This window comes from Argopecten irradians, chromosome 10, assembly GCF_041381155.1.
Source record: "Argopecten irradians isolate NY chromosome 10, Ai_NY, whole genome shotgun sequence".
NCBI classification, from domain to species: Eukaryota; Metazoa; Mollusca; class Bivalvia; order Pectinida; family Pectinidae; genus Argopecten; species Argopecten irradians.
The window spans coordinates 34726949-34740772 of NC_091143.1; the positions used below are offsets into that span (position 1 = coordinate 34726949).

The 13824-nt window shown below is 35.7% G+C and overlaps 1 protein-coding gene across 1 annotated transcript; it reads left to right on the top strand.

The window, feature by feature from the left end:
* The first annotated feature begins 992 nt into the window (after window positions 1-992).
* On the top strand, window positions 993-13571 carry LOC138333725 (uncharacterized). Its single transcript, XM_069282282.1, has 8 exons — window positions 993-1791; window positions 2227-2492; window positions 2849-3007; window positions 3502-3775; window positions 8572-8739; window positions 9943-10041; window positions 10515-10606; window positions 13434-13571. Exons 1-8 carry the CDS (start codon window positions 1056-1058, stop codon window positions 13530-13532), a joined length of 1893 nt encoding a protein of 630 aa, XP_069138383.1. The 5' UTR covers window positions 993-1055; the 3' UTR covers window positions 13533-13571.
* Window positions 13572-13824: the final 253 nt, after the last annotated feature.

Genomic DNA, 13824 nt, shown 5'->3' on the forward strand with positions numbered 1-13824 from the left:
TCGATTGTCTCATCTAAAAGACATCTAATGATGTTATCTTTCTTTTTGATGAATAGTTATCTGCAATTGGAGTTGGGGTTTGATGTGAATCAATTACTTTATTAGACTCTATAGGTACACGACAGCTGATGCGTTATTACACATTGCATCACTCAATCAGTACATTCAAACACAACCACCGTTACATGACTGACGTAATTATGTGTTAGGTCTCATTGTGATAGTTGGTATCTTTCCTCTAGCAGAACATAAACACAATACCGTAAGCCATCGTATTGTTATCGGCAATGATATGTTCGCACATTTTAGTACGCGAAGTATTGGAAAAAAGATTAAATCAAATATACTCTGAAGGCCAAACCATTGAACTTGGAAACAACTTGAATTTTATTTTCTTCTTTTTAGATGTAATCTCGATTTTAGACCGACTGACATACTTTTCTACCATGTCGGACAGATATATTTGCACTTCTGGTGAGGGTAAGATTATGTCTTACCCAGGGCAAGACAGTCTGCATGCGTAGAACATATTTGCGTGATTAATCAGAAGTTGTAAACTTATATGCAAATTAGTATTACCTGTGCAGTCCAATTGGACAATACTTATCATATTTGACCCCGAACTCGTGATTCATAAGCGAGCTAAACTTTGATAGAAACCACTATTGTAACCCTCAATTACTAGGATACAAAACGTGTCATGTCAGTTGAAATCTATATTTTACAGACTTAGCTCCCTTGCGGTGAAGTATCCATTGTGACGTCATTATTTCGTGGGTGCGATTCACGTCGTTTTCACCGAAAATGATGGAACGCTTGCAAACACATGACGTCACAATCAATACAGATTTACTCGCAGTGAAGTATCCATTGTGACGTCATTATTTCGTGGGGGCGGCAGATAACTCTGCAATATGCAATATGCAAATACAGAATATCTACCGTTAATATAATGCATCTTGATTTTATTTACTAATGCATCATAATTGTGTTTTATAGCGCTAATTCCAGAGAAGTGAAGCGACCTTGACGTCTTGTAACCTTGTCAGGACAAAATGTCTTCCATGTTAGGATTGTCCAGTAAAAAGACTTCCCTAGATAGATCACCGCTAACCTCGCCATTCGCCACCAAATATTCTGAGAAAGAGAATGATATGGTCAAAGTGTCAACAGGCTGTTGTTACCAGAAAGACCTGGACATTTTATCGAAGAAGGGCCAACGATGTCAGATGATTAAGATACTGTCCCTGACGCTCATCCCGATCATTGTTCTGACAGGTATAACTATAGGGGGCATTATAGAAAGTACTCCAGACTACGCAGTGAAAGCTGAAATAAAAGAAGGCATATATACCAGTCTAGATATAGGGACAGTCACCCACCGAATCCAGATAGAGAGAGGCCTCAGTGTGACGTACCTGAGCTCAAACGGAGATTCTCTGATCTACAATGTAATGCTGTCAGCATATGAACAAACAGACCAGGCGATCGCTGATGTAGAAACATGGCCGAAAAGTAGCAAACTGCCGGATTATTATAACTCCAAAATATCATTCATGGAGAGAATAAAGCATTATCGTTTTTCAGTTGGAAATGGTTCTGTGACTGGAAACGAAATCCTTCAACTGTATACAGATCTAAATGTTGTCGTCATGGACTGGATTTCTGAAGTGATTGGCCTTGTTGTGTCCGGACATCTGTCGCGATCCATGTATTCGTATCACATGCTGCTGTTAGCCAAAGACGAGACGGGGATCGAGAGAGCACTGGGGAGCGCATTCTTCGCAAAAGGTGGGTAATGACAATATTTACATATATATAAATCTCATAGTATTTCAATATACATGTACTGTACTAGTTTAACTAAAAAGAGACAAGATTGAAAGGGCATTGGCACCTTCTACGCAAATGGTGCATAAGACTTAAGTGTATTGCTTTTAACATGTGTATTGAATAGTATCCGTTAAAGCCAAAAGACGAGACAGGATCACGAGGGCACTACGGAGCGCCTTGTACGTAAGGCAATGATTTGAGGACAGAATGCTCAAAACGTATGTTGTTGTAGTTATGTGATGTAAGTATCATATATTTTATTTCATTTAAGTTGTTATGAAACTCGTTTCGAAGTTGCTTGTCAAGGTTTGCAACATGCAAACTTCTGAGACTTGTTTCATAACATCCTGTTTAAAATAAACACTAATCTAAGATCCTATATAACGATTTCAGGGAATTTTAGCCGTGATGAAATGGTGATGTACATTGAGAGGAAATCGATGGCAAGTCTGTACACAAATATAGTGATGAAATATTCTTCACTGGCCCACTCCATGATAGATGACATGTATATGGATTCTGACTTAAGTGTCATCATCACTGATATGAGACGAGAAATCCTTGAAGGTGACATTTCTTCCAACTCTTCGCTGAAATGGTTTTCCAATATGACGTCATACATTAATATTCTGAAGGATATTCAGGATACGATGGGGACGGTGGGTATCGTTCTTAATTTGCCGGGATTAAAGTTTGGTTTATTCCCGGTCATGTTATTTTCGTTTTTTCGATTTTTTGTTTTAAATACTGAATAAAGAAAATATCTAAAAAAAATATGTCAAAATAAAATTGCTGAGTGAGTTTTTGACCCGCATTTTGGTCCAAGTTTTACTGCAATTTTGCTGAATATCTTTTCATTATGCAACGGTGAAATATAAAGTACAATTTTCAATAAGAAAAGGACCAAAATAGGGTCGCAATTTCACTCAGCAATTCTTCTTTGACAGGACAATTTACTTTGGAAAAATAATCTGTTTGAATAAACAATTATTTAAAAAGTAAACATTTTTTGCAGAACATTCTGGCCGCCCTTGAGTTTGAGCTGGATGCTGATAACACAGATTTCTACATCAGCATAGGATTGATGGCTGGAGCTGTTTTTCTGTATCCATTGATTCTGGTGGTCGTCTTCAAACTCACCAGCAAAATACAACGTGTGGCTAATTCATTGAACGTAAGTATGATATTTGTTCTTCTGATTCTGCGCAGCATTAAGGATCTGATCATTAAGGTAAGAAATATAATAAAAGTTCAATAACTGTCTGATAAAAATTTTGAAAAACACAAAAAAATACAAAAAAAAAGTTCAATAATTGTAGATAGCTAAGACACAATTCAATGTAGACCAAAGAGAAATGTAAAGTTTATAAAATCACTTTAAAGCATTTTATTCAAAATCCAATATGCTTCCAGTCTATTAGTAGAATGTATAAACTAACCAACTTTAAAATGCATAAAGGTAAAATATGCTAGCTGGGTTTTTTTTTGAACTAGAATTATCTTTGCCATTTGTACATTCTGCTAAAAACAGATTATTGGAATAATTTTATGAAGCTTTGTTTCAAATGTTAACACGTCATTGCGATGAAAATAGTTATATTATCATTGTTTTGTTATTCTAGTAGCATCGAACAAAACAATAAAAAGCCTGTTGTTTTTTAAATGAAGGCCCAGACATCACTGTTAAGAATGGAAAGAAAAAAGAGCGAGGCACTTCTTTGTGAGATGCTTCCGGTCACAGTTGCCAAGAAACTGATCGCAAACCAGAAGGTTGAGCCCATGATGTACAAGAGCGCGACCGTCTTCTTCTCCGACGTGGTCGGGTTTACGACGATATGCGCCGCATGCACGCCCTTTGAGGTGGTCGACTTCCTGAACTTGCTCTACAACACATTTGATGCTATATTGGAGGAATATGACGTCTATAAAGTTGAAACTATAGGTATTGTAATATTCTATTTTGTAAAATTAACACACACACACCCCCCATTATTCAGATTAAAATAGAGATCATTATAACCACTTCGTTTCATAGAGGACCTGGCGATATTCAATTGGGGGTTATGATCTGGGCACAGTTTCATTGACATTCCTTAACTTTAAGGAATTCCTTACTTAAAATTCTCTATAGGAAAGCATTATAGAAGTTAAGGAAAAATCTTAAGGTAAGGAGCACTGCCTTAAATTCCGTAATGGTTTCTTATGGAGAATTTTAAGTTAAGGGATTCCTTAAATTTCAGGAATGTTCACGAAACTGGGCCCTTGTGACCTTTTTGAACGGCTAAGCAAACATACAGCGTCCATATATCGTGAAAGGGATGAAATAGTTTGCACGATATGTCAGAATCATTTTCGTGTATGTAGTCATCTTGACCAATGAACAAAACATTGCTACATTTAAATGCTAGTTTGGACGTTTTTAACTGAAAAGGTTAAGAAAATCAAGGTCACCAAAACGTGGCCCTTGATGGATTTTGGATGTTGTTCGATTCTCCTTGAAACAGTATGATGATAAGATTTCAGTTGCATTGAACTATAATTCGAAAATAGGTTTTGTGCTACAGTGACCATGTAAAGAAGGCAACGAGTGTTCAATGGCGTTTCAGCACTGGGTTGCGAGTTCGAGTTTTTGTGCCATTTACCATTTATAAAGTAATTAATTGAATTAGGTCAACGACAAACCAAAAACAAATTTAAAAAGTGTTGATACAAACAATGTCAATATAATTTGTATCAATGACTCGAGATAAATTCTTAATTTGTCATCTGTTAACGATAAGATTCATTTCACTGTTTCGCCATTGATACAGTATTATAGCACTAGCACGCAGTAATTAAAACGACGCTAAAAACATAACTCGCGTGATGTCAATTAACTTTTAATTAATCTATTTAATTTGTTCCAAAAGAAACAACAACTTATAGGTGAGAGTAGTATTAACGGTAGTTCAAATATCAATACCGTTGTCATTTTTATAAATCAAAAAAAAGAAATACATGTATAATTCTCAAACACAGTTACATAAACCATACACGCTTAGGTACATATAAACTCAAAACCATATAATTTAAATACTTAGTACATAGACACGTATTAATTAGAAGTCATTTCTTGACTGGTCAGCAACTAAAGATGACAACTCCTAATACAATGTGTCTGGAGACGAGACAAAAAAAATCTAATTAACTTTTGCTGTTTTCCTTATAGCCATTATTACGAAAATTAATTTGTTTGCCTATAATAAACTATATGAAGCTGTTAATCTCATGTTTAGTGATGCTGGCGGAATGGATTCCGAAATGAACTTTTTTTCTAGTATGTAAACCTTATTACTATGTCCATAGATATAATAACCACAACACATCATTCGATCAATATGTCGTTAACCATTTTGTTATCTGCTTTCTTTCTTCCAATTATGCAATCGTCAATCGCGAGCCCGTCGACGTCACAACTCACTTTTTAGATCGTATTTAAGGAAACGCTCTTGACTTCTAGATACCGTCTGGGGGGATACATAATGTAATCCATCGCGTGGTTACATAAGGAATACAAAATGTACTTTGAATGATTTTTGTTTTATGGAGATATAACACAAAAATCAGAGTGTATGTGTACTCAAAATAAACTATGAAATAAACACTCAGATGTTTGTGTTATACCTATCTCCAATGCGGATATTTCACGAATAAAAACAAATACGATAACGGATGCTCTCCCGTGAGGGGTACAATCGGTATGATTATCCAACAATGCGGATACGTAACAAACAATTACGAATATATAACGCATATATTGAGGAAACAGAACGGAAGTATTGCGATTGTTACGGAAATGTTACGAATCTATTAATAATGCATTGCGCAGATGTAGCGGAAAGAACGGTTGTATTGCGCATGTTGCGCATCTGAATTACGGTAGGAAAAGAAGCGCGCTCTAGCCTTTCGATATCGCTTTTCACAACAACACCACTGCAACAAAGATAAGCAAGCTGCAACTTTCATCCTACATCCTCCAGATACAAAGAAGGTCCAGTCTGCTTCAAATCAAATCAAAGCAATTTTTTTTTCTTTTCTGTCTTTGAATTAATTTCATGACTTGAACAATTTGATTGATATGTTGTTTTATTGCCGAGGACCTATTACTACACCTGTACTTCTCGACGGACTGGAAATAATAGAAAAATTTGTCGATTTTTGCCATATTTATACAGTAGTTTGGTTTACGCAATACGTTTGTTATACATTCGCAAATTATTATCAAATCAAATGCAAAACAGACGCAATGCAAACGCTGAACTCAATATACATTCGCTACAAATTATTTTGATTCGTGATGTCAACGTGATAGGTACGCTATATATTCGTTTTACACACTGTCCCAGTTCGCTATAAAGCCGCAAAACCCTGTCAGTTGCGGATATCAACGAATAACAGCGGATATACAGCGCATATAATAAGCATGTATTGAGTATATATTGCGAGCGAATAGCGTATCTAATGCGAATGGTTTCCGCAATCAAAATTTTGTGCAGTTCAATAATCCTGGGAACGGAAAAACACGCCATTGCGGATAATTACGGTCGTGTGCGGATGTTGGGCGACAGATACAAGTACGATTTACGAATATTGCGTATGCTCAGCGAATATCAGCCAATTTTGTGCGCAATGCATTCGCAAATCTTCCTAAACGCCAGTGGGACCGGGCCTAGTGAATTGCGAAAAAAAGAAGAAGCCGAAAACAAGTTGCAAACATTAAATCGCGAAATTTTACACCCGCGAAACTTAACAACTAAACAGTATAGTTCTTTTGGTGAATTCTACATCTCAAACTCTTGACCTTATAGCATAGGAATGTTTTGCAATTTCTGGATAATTTTCTGTTTTGTCTAGTTGAATTATGCTCACTGTATTGGCTGGCAATGCTGAATCTGAAATCTGAAAGGGCAAATTATTGTTTTTCCTTTTATTTATAACAAACTTGGGTCCATGCTAATGTTACCAATGTAATATATACACAAACAAATAAGAGCTATGGATAGATGGAAATGTAATCCAATGTTAACACGAGACGGGCTTTTTGCTTGCAGAATAATAGATGCGAAGTACAACAAAGAGTCCAGAAAAACCGAATGAAAAGTCGTTGGTACCGGTGTTCTCTAATTTGATACTGCTTATCATGTATAAATTCAATACCAGATTTGTAATGCGTGATAAAGAATGTCATTAATTTCCCTATGATCCCTGATTGCCTATAAATATGATCATTCATAGAAATACGATAATAGACGAAATGTAACAAATTTTCGATTTGTGTATTTGGTAGACTATGTGGCTTCAGTTATGACCAATTTAGATATGTGTAACAATGTTTTCGATTTGTGTATTTGGTAGACTATGTGGCTTCAGTTATGACCAATTTAGATTTGATATGTGTAACAATGTTTTCGATTTGTGTATTTTGTAGACTATGTGGCTTCAGTTATGACCAATTTAGATATGTGTAACAATGTTTTCGATTTGTGTATTTGGTAGACTATGTGGCTTCAGTTATGACCAATTTAGATATGTGTAATTATTAATTACCGTAATGCGTCTTATATCACTGGCAAACGTTGGGCATCTTTTTGAAACTATTGTTCCCTGGAGCTTCAACATAACTTCATACATGTGCATTGATACAATGTAGAATAACTAAGCAATACAAATAACTTGCCATAGATTAGAAAATGTAATTGACGGCAATGGACGTGTATTGCTTGCAACACTTAGAGTACTAAACCTAGTAAAATCTAAACAACACTTAATTTAAGTAGGCTTAGGTGTTAGTAACAACTAATTAGCTAAAATTTCTTAAATCCTAAATTGGATATTTATGTTTAGCGCTATTAACTAACCAGAGATATGTAATGGTATCATAGCATAACCAGTAAACATTTTATATGACATTGTGTACACTGTCACTTCATAAAAAGTCAAGAAAAAAAATGACCCACAAAAAAACACTGACTACTAGAGCAAAAACAGAAGTAAGTGATATATATTCCTAAACAGTAAAGAATCAATACAAAATAGGAAAATGATTACCAAGCAAGCAATCTCGCGGAAATATTTATTTCTCTAAAATTTAGACACGGACGGGATGTAAAAGGAATATATACCGGAAGTAAAACGACACAGCAGTTCAAATGTCATTGATCTTAAAAAAACGACATTATTTCCACACTTTAGCCCCTCATGGTCTAGCTTTTTATTTCGAACTGTCAATTTCCACCTTATGACTAAACGTAAAGTGTATTTTCCCTTTCCAGTGATGATTACTTTTTTCACATTCATGTCCATGTCAATAGTTACACTGTTAACTTGTAGTTTGCCCTAATGCTTTGGTCACCGGTATCCGTGGATAAAGGGGTTATCGGGAGTACACTGCTGGTCATGTCTGGTGTCCGGCTGGGGACCAGGCCAAAATGGCTAAAAGTCATGCCGGGTGTACATCCTAAGCCTAATCGGAAGGAGTTGTGACTAAAGCATAAACGACCTTAGTAATCGATGGGCCGTAAAACTCAAACAAACAAACAAACGAAAAACCTATGCTGTTACGATTTACCTGTATATTTCTTTCACTCATTACCCCTACCTATCCTGCGCCAATTGAGACCATCAGAGGGCGTGGTCTAAGTAATTGATCTAACAAATGAACGTCACTGTAAATGACCCTATAACCTTTTTGTTGCCTAGGTGATGCCTACATGGTGGTATCAGGGATACCAGAAGTAAATGGAGACTTACACGTGAAGGAGATATCATCAATGGCCTTAACCTTACTGGACGTGTCGTCTAAGTTAGACGTTCCTCACGTGCCGCGCGAGAGTATGGGAGTTCAAGTACGAGTAGGAATCAATACCGGTAAGCTGACCATAACACAAACTGACCATGACACAAACTGACCATAACACAAACTGATCATGACATAAACTTACTATGACAGAAACTTAGATTAACGGTAAGCACCAGAACTAACTTGTTAAAGTTAAGCAATATTTTATTTTCATATTCAATGAATAATATAGTATACATTAACAGTTATTACAATGTATCAGCTTATTATCAACAAAGCATATGTTCTTTCATAAAAAAATATTGACAAAAAGTATAATTTTGTATATGTATCGGTTTGCAACGACCTGTTCTCCTACTGTGATATTTCTGAAACAAACATGCATTTTGATATAAATTACTTACATGCATAATCAATCATGGGGGCGTACTTATTCGGATAAGTTAGGAACGATGATTAACAATCCACGTTAATCACTACATCTTATGACTATAATAACCTGAACTCACACAGCTAAGAATTAGACCAGGCGTAAATATCGATAAATTCCAATTGTGGAACACCACAAATGACTTACCTTTTTCAAACTTGTTGTGATTGCTGAATTTTTTTTTATCTGACTTAATTTCGGGATAAAGAGTCATTATTTTTGTAAAACAATTTTTATTTTAGTATTTAGATGACTAAAACTTATCGTATGAAAATACCCTGATGACTTGTTTCATTGACCTTCAAAATTACTTCTTTAAGCCTAAGTATCTGTCAGAAGGAGAAATCGTCAATACCTTGACAACGAAACAATGTAGTTGTCAAGGAAAATCTTACTTAATTTGTCTTTTGATAAATGTTTTCTGTTCTTCTATTTAGAGATTGATATTCATATATTCTTCTTAATTTCTCAGTTTAACGTCCAAAATTTTTTGATTTTTCAAGAAGAATAAAATTCGCGATCGATAGATACTTCACCTGAAATTTAAAACCATTTTGGGCGATTTAATTTTGCAAGTTGGTATCTTCCGCGAAATAAGTAATGCACATGTGAACATTAGTAATACACACTCACAGTGACTCGAAATTGTTTGAGTGTGATCCATAAGGTCGTATGATATTGATTTAAAAGAGACAAAACTGGTCATTGAGGAAATTAATTTGGAGGACTGATGTACAAATATAGGTCAATTTCTAAGATAACATATTTCCTACCTAAGAAATATATACGTGTATACGTCTTGGATACAAGGTTCTGACATTTACTTTTCGGTTTCTCCAAGGTCCAGTTGTGTCCGGAATCGTCGGGATTAAGATGCCGAGGTATTGTTTATTTGGGGACACAGTGAACGTAGCGTCACGGATGGAATCGACCGGGAAACGTACGTACATGGCCATAGTCTGTCAAACTGAAGAGCCGGTTATTTTTACGGTTCAAACATTTCGCTATTCTGACTTAAAACTGGAAAATCAAATTGTAATGAACATAAATTTAGCAATATGACTATAAAGAGCACGTGATTGATTGATTTATTTTACAATGTCATGAACGAAATTTTCATGATCACACCATTAACCGCTAATTTTGAATTTGTTTCCGTTAGAGTAACCAGCTATACAGCGAGTTTGATAAAACAAGATATGAGTTTACAGAAGACATTTTCTTTTTCTCAGCATTTGATTAATTGATTAATCAATTAAGATATATTAAGACATATGTCTGGCAGATGTCACTAAAATTACCCTTCAGCTTATTCGATTAGATAAGTTTATCCTACATTTCCAGTAGAGATACAAATTCAAGAATTCCAATACATTAATCACTTAAATTTTTTTATTTAAATGTTTCTTGCAGCTCTAAGAATTCAAATTTCTGAGGCCACGGCGCTTGCTTTGAGAAAGTACGACTGCTTTCAAACAAAAAGGCGTGGATTGGTCGAGGTAAAGGTATGTATCAATGATCATGTATGCGTTGTTGGTCAAACTCCCTGCACATAATAAATTTTCTGCTTTTGTGTTTGATAATGCGTAATCCTTTGTTGCCTGTATGTCTTCCGTTGCCATCCTTGATACACAAGGGGTAGGGTGGATATAACGTCAGTACTTGTAACTGGACTATCTCATTGTAAAACTGAAGGCAGTTCAAGAAAAAAATCTGACCATTCACAGGCCTAAAAATACTTCTTTTGAAGACCAAAGAGACAACGACGTCCAACTTGTAAGACTCACAGTCAACCACAATGTATCTTTGATCAATGTGCAATGTACATCAAAGAATTAAATTACATGTTCTGTTCTGCTGTCTCCAGTTTTACTATGTGATAGTCCAGAGATGGATATAACAACAGTGATAATAACCCTTGGAGTATCGAGGAAGTTCGTTGGAAGAGATGAGTACCTTTTAGCCATTAACTTTATGTTAACAACAAAATGGGTGACTCATATAAGTTTTTCGCATTAGGTTTACATGGTAAAGGTTTAACAACTCAAATTATATGGAATAGTCAAAATAATCAATAATTCAAGGCCGTAAGAGCCGAAAGCTTTTCATATCCTTGAGTGTTCATGTTCCTTACTAAGCAATACATTATCTTTTATTATCATTTTATCATATAAACAGATGCCAGTGCATTTTTGCAAACAATCTTCATATTGCGTGCTGAAGCATTATAATATTATTATCTGAATGCATTCATACTTTGCATGATTCATTGCTGCCTTTGCAATGTTTCATATATATGTATTGGTGCTATTTTGGAAACTTCTAATCAGTCTAGCATTCACTGTTCAAAATTAAGTAAAACGATACACTGGGTATGATTTATAAAACTTCAAAGAGGAAAAGTTATGTAATATATTTCTTTTGTATGACATAAAGCTATCTATGACGTATGAATGAAACTTTTTTTACAAAAAATCCAAACTCCTCTTTGACCTCTGATTTTATTTTTTGTGTTTAATTTCTAATGTTTTAACGCTTTTGCTCCCATACTGCACATATATGTTCACTTGATGTCATCCCGCCTATGTAGCGTATTTGCAATACATGGACGTATTATTGATTTCAAATGTACAAACGGTTTAGGTAAATTTTCAACAGAGAACAATAAGCCCTAATAATAATAAAACACCTTTTGCATTTTAGTGTTATTGTCACAACAATAGACTGTGAGTACTAAAAGGCAAAATGTTATAGAAGAAATGTGCAACTTTCATATTTTTGTATTTTTTTACTTTGAAATTGATTATCTCAATTAATGGTCTTTCCACCAGTTAAGACGCTATTACGCGAAAAAACGTCATTAAACGTCATATTTTAAATTAATGACATCATACGAAGTATTTCAATATGAAAGATTATTCAGACAATGATTCTAATATTAATTTCATAGTTCAGATGATGCTGTAGGCGAGTACCGCCAGATCCCTAGACAATGGACACAAGTTTAGGGTGCTAATGAGCATGAATATCCCCAGAATAGTTTGTTGAAGACATGAGGCCCATCGGCTCGCCAAGTGCGATCTCGTTTGTTTGTTTGTTTGTTTGATTAATTAACGTCCTATTAACAGCTATGGTCATGTAAGGACGGCCTCCCATGTATGCGGTGTGTTGCATGTATGTTGTGCGAGGTGCGTGTTTTGGGAGACTGCGGTATGTTCATGTTGTGTCTTCTTGTATAGTGGAACTGTTGCCCTTTTTATAGTGCTATATCACTGAAGCATGCCGCCGAAGACACAAAGCAACACACCTCACCCGGTCACATTATACTGACAACGGGCGAACCAGTCGTCCCACTCCCTGTTTGCTGAGCGCTAAGCAGGAGTAGAAACTACCACTTTTATAGACTTTGGTCTGTCTCGGCCAGGGGACAGAACCCAGAGCCTTCCTCACAGGGGCGAATGCGATCTCGTAACTTGTTGGAAATTCACAGATTGCAGCTGCTGTAACGAGAAATTCGTTGAAATCCTTGTCCAAGAGATTAACAGATACACGAGATAATAGTTTGATATAGACGTTGACATATCAAAGCCGTGCTTTAGATAAAATGAATTTACAGAATACAATTTCAGATGAAATAGCACGATACAAACATAGAATATCTGTCCATTGGGATCGTCAAAAACCCTCAAAAGAATAATATTTAACCATGCCTGTTAAGACTTACACGTAAAATACCCATGGATTTACTTCTATTATGATCCTGACGCGAAACCGATTTCAGCCGATCCTGAAACTGCAATTACAATAACACTCATATCCCACGAAGACAATTGACCGATTCTGTATCTGATTAATAAGTTTTAAGATGCGGTATAAGGTATTCGGGATTTGACAAACGTAGTGACAAGGCAATCACATGTAAGTAGTACCTATACGTCTAACCCAAGGCTTGACGAGGACTGGAAATCCATTAATTTTCATTGACAGCTGCAATTCCATAAAGTAGTGATTGCTTCTTTTCACCCACAAAATAGGATGACATGGGTCCTCTACATGAATTTCATGACATTGCGTGCGTCGTCCGGTTCCAAACGTTAGCGCGTATAAACTATTTCACTCTAGAGCTCTGACCAATAGTGTTTAAGTGATTCCATCGCTTGTCTAAACGTTTCATCAATCAACATACATATTCAATTTTATAGACTTTGGTTAGTCCCAAGATGAACTATTGTGAATTTTTCAGTCTGTAATTTCAATTTCAACCCTCTCAGAAACTTTGAACCTTTTCGGTTGTCTCAGAATTGATTCTCATTGTCGTGTTGCTTTTTTTAGGGAAAAGGAAAGATGCTTACCTACTGGCTTGAACGATCCGAGGAACTCAACTTGAGGTACGAGTCGCCGCTAACAACACCGGCGGTTGTTAAACAATGAATGGCCGCCATGACGTCATATGGTTTTCTTGGAAATTCACCTGAAACATGTTATGGTTATGTTCATGACATGTGCTAAGTTTCATGCTTTTACAAATACAACATTCTGCTAAATTTCTGCACGAATCCGATGAACTTGATGTCACGATGATGAATACTGTTCCAAATTGCTTTAGAGGCGACTCTGGGAAATAAACACAAATAAATCATGTGGTTTTATTGGTGTATTGGCAGTGATAATTCAGACCTTCAGTTGGAGTGAAATTTTCGTCAGTTTCCAAAATTACAAAATA

Bases quoted from the DNA above. Each gene is read 5' to 3' on its own strand.
- LOC138333725 (XM_069282282.1), top strand. From the start codon at position 1,056: ATGTCTTCCATGTTAGGATTGTCCAGTAAAAAGACTTCCCTAGATAGA. The intron at 3,776-8,571 runs GTATTGTAATAT...TTTGTTGCCTAG, and splicing joins CTATAAAGTTGAAACTATAG to GTGATGCCTACATGGTGGTA. The intron at 10,607-13,433 runs GTATGTATCAAT...TGCTTTTTTTAG, and splicing joins GTGGATTGGTCGAGGTAAAG to GGAAAAGGAAAGATGCTTAC.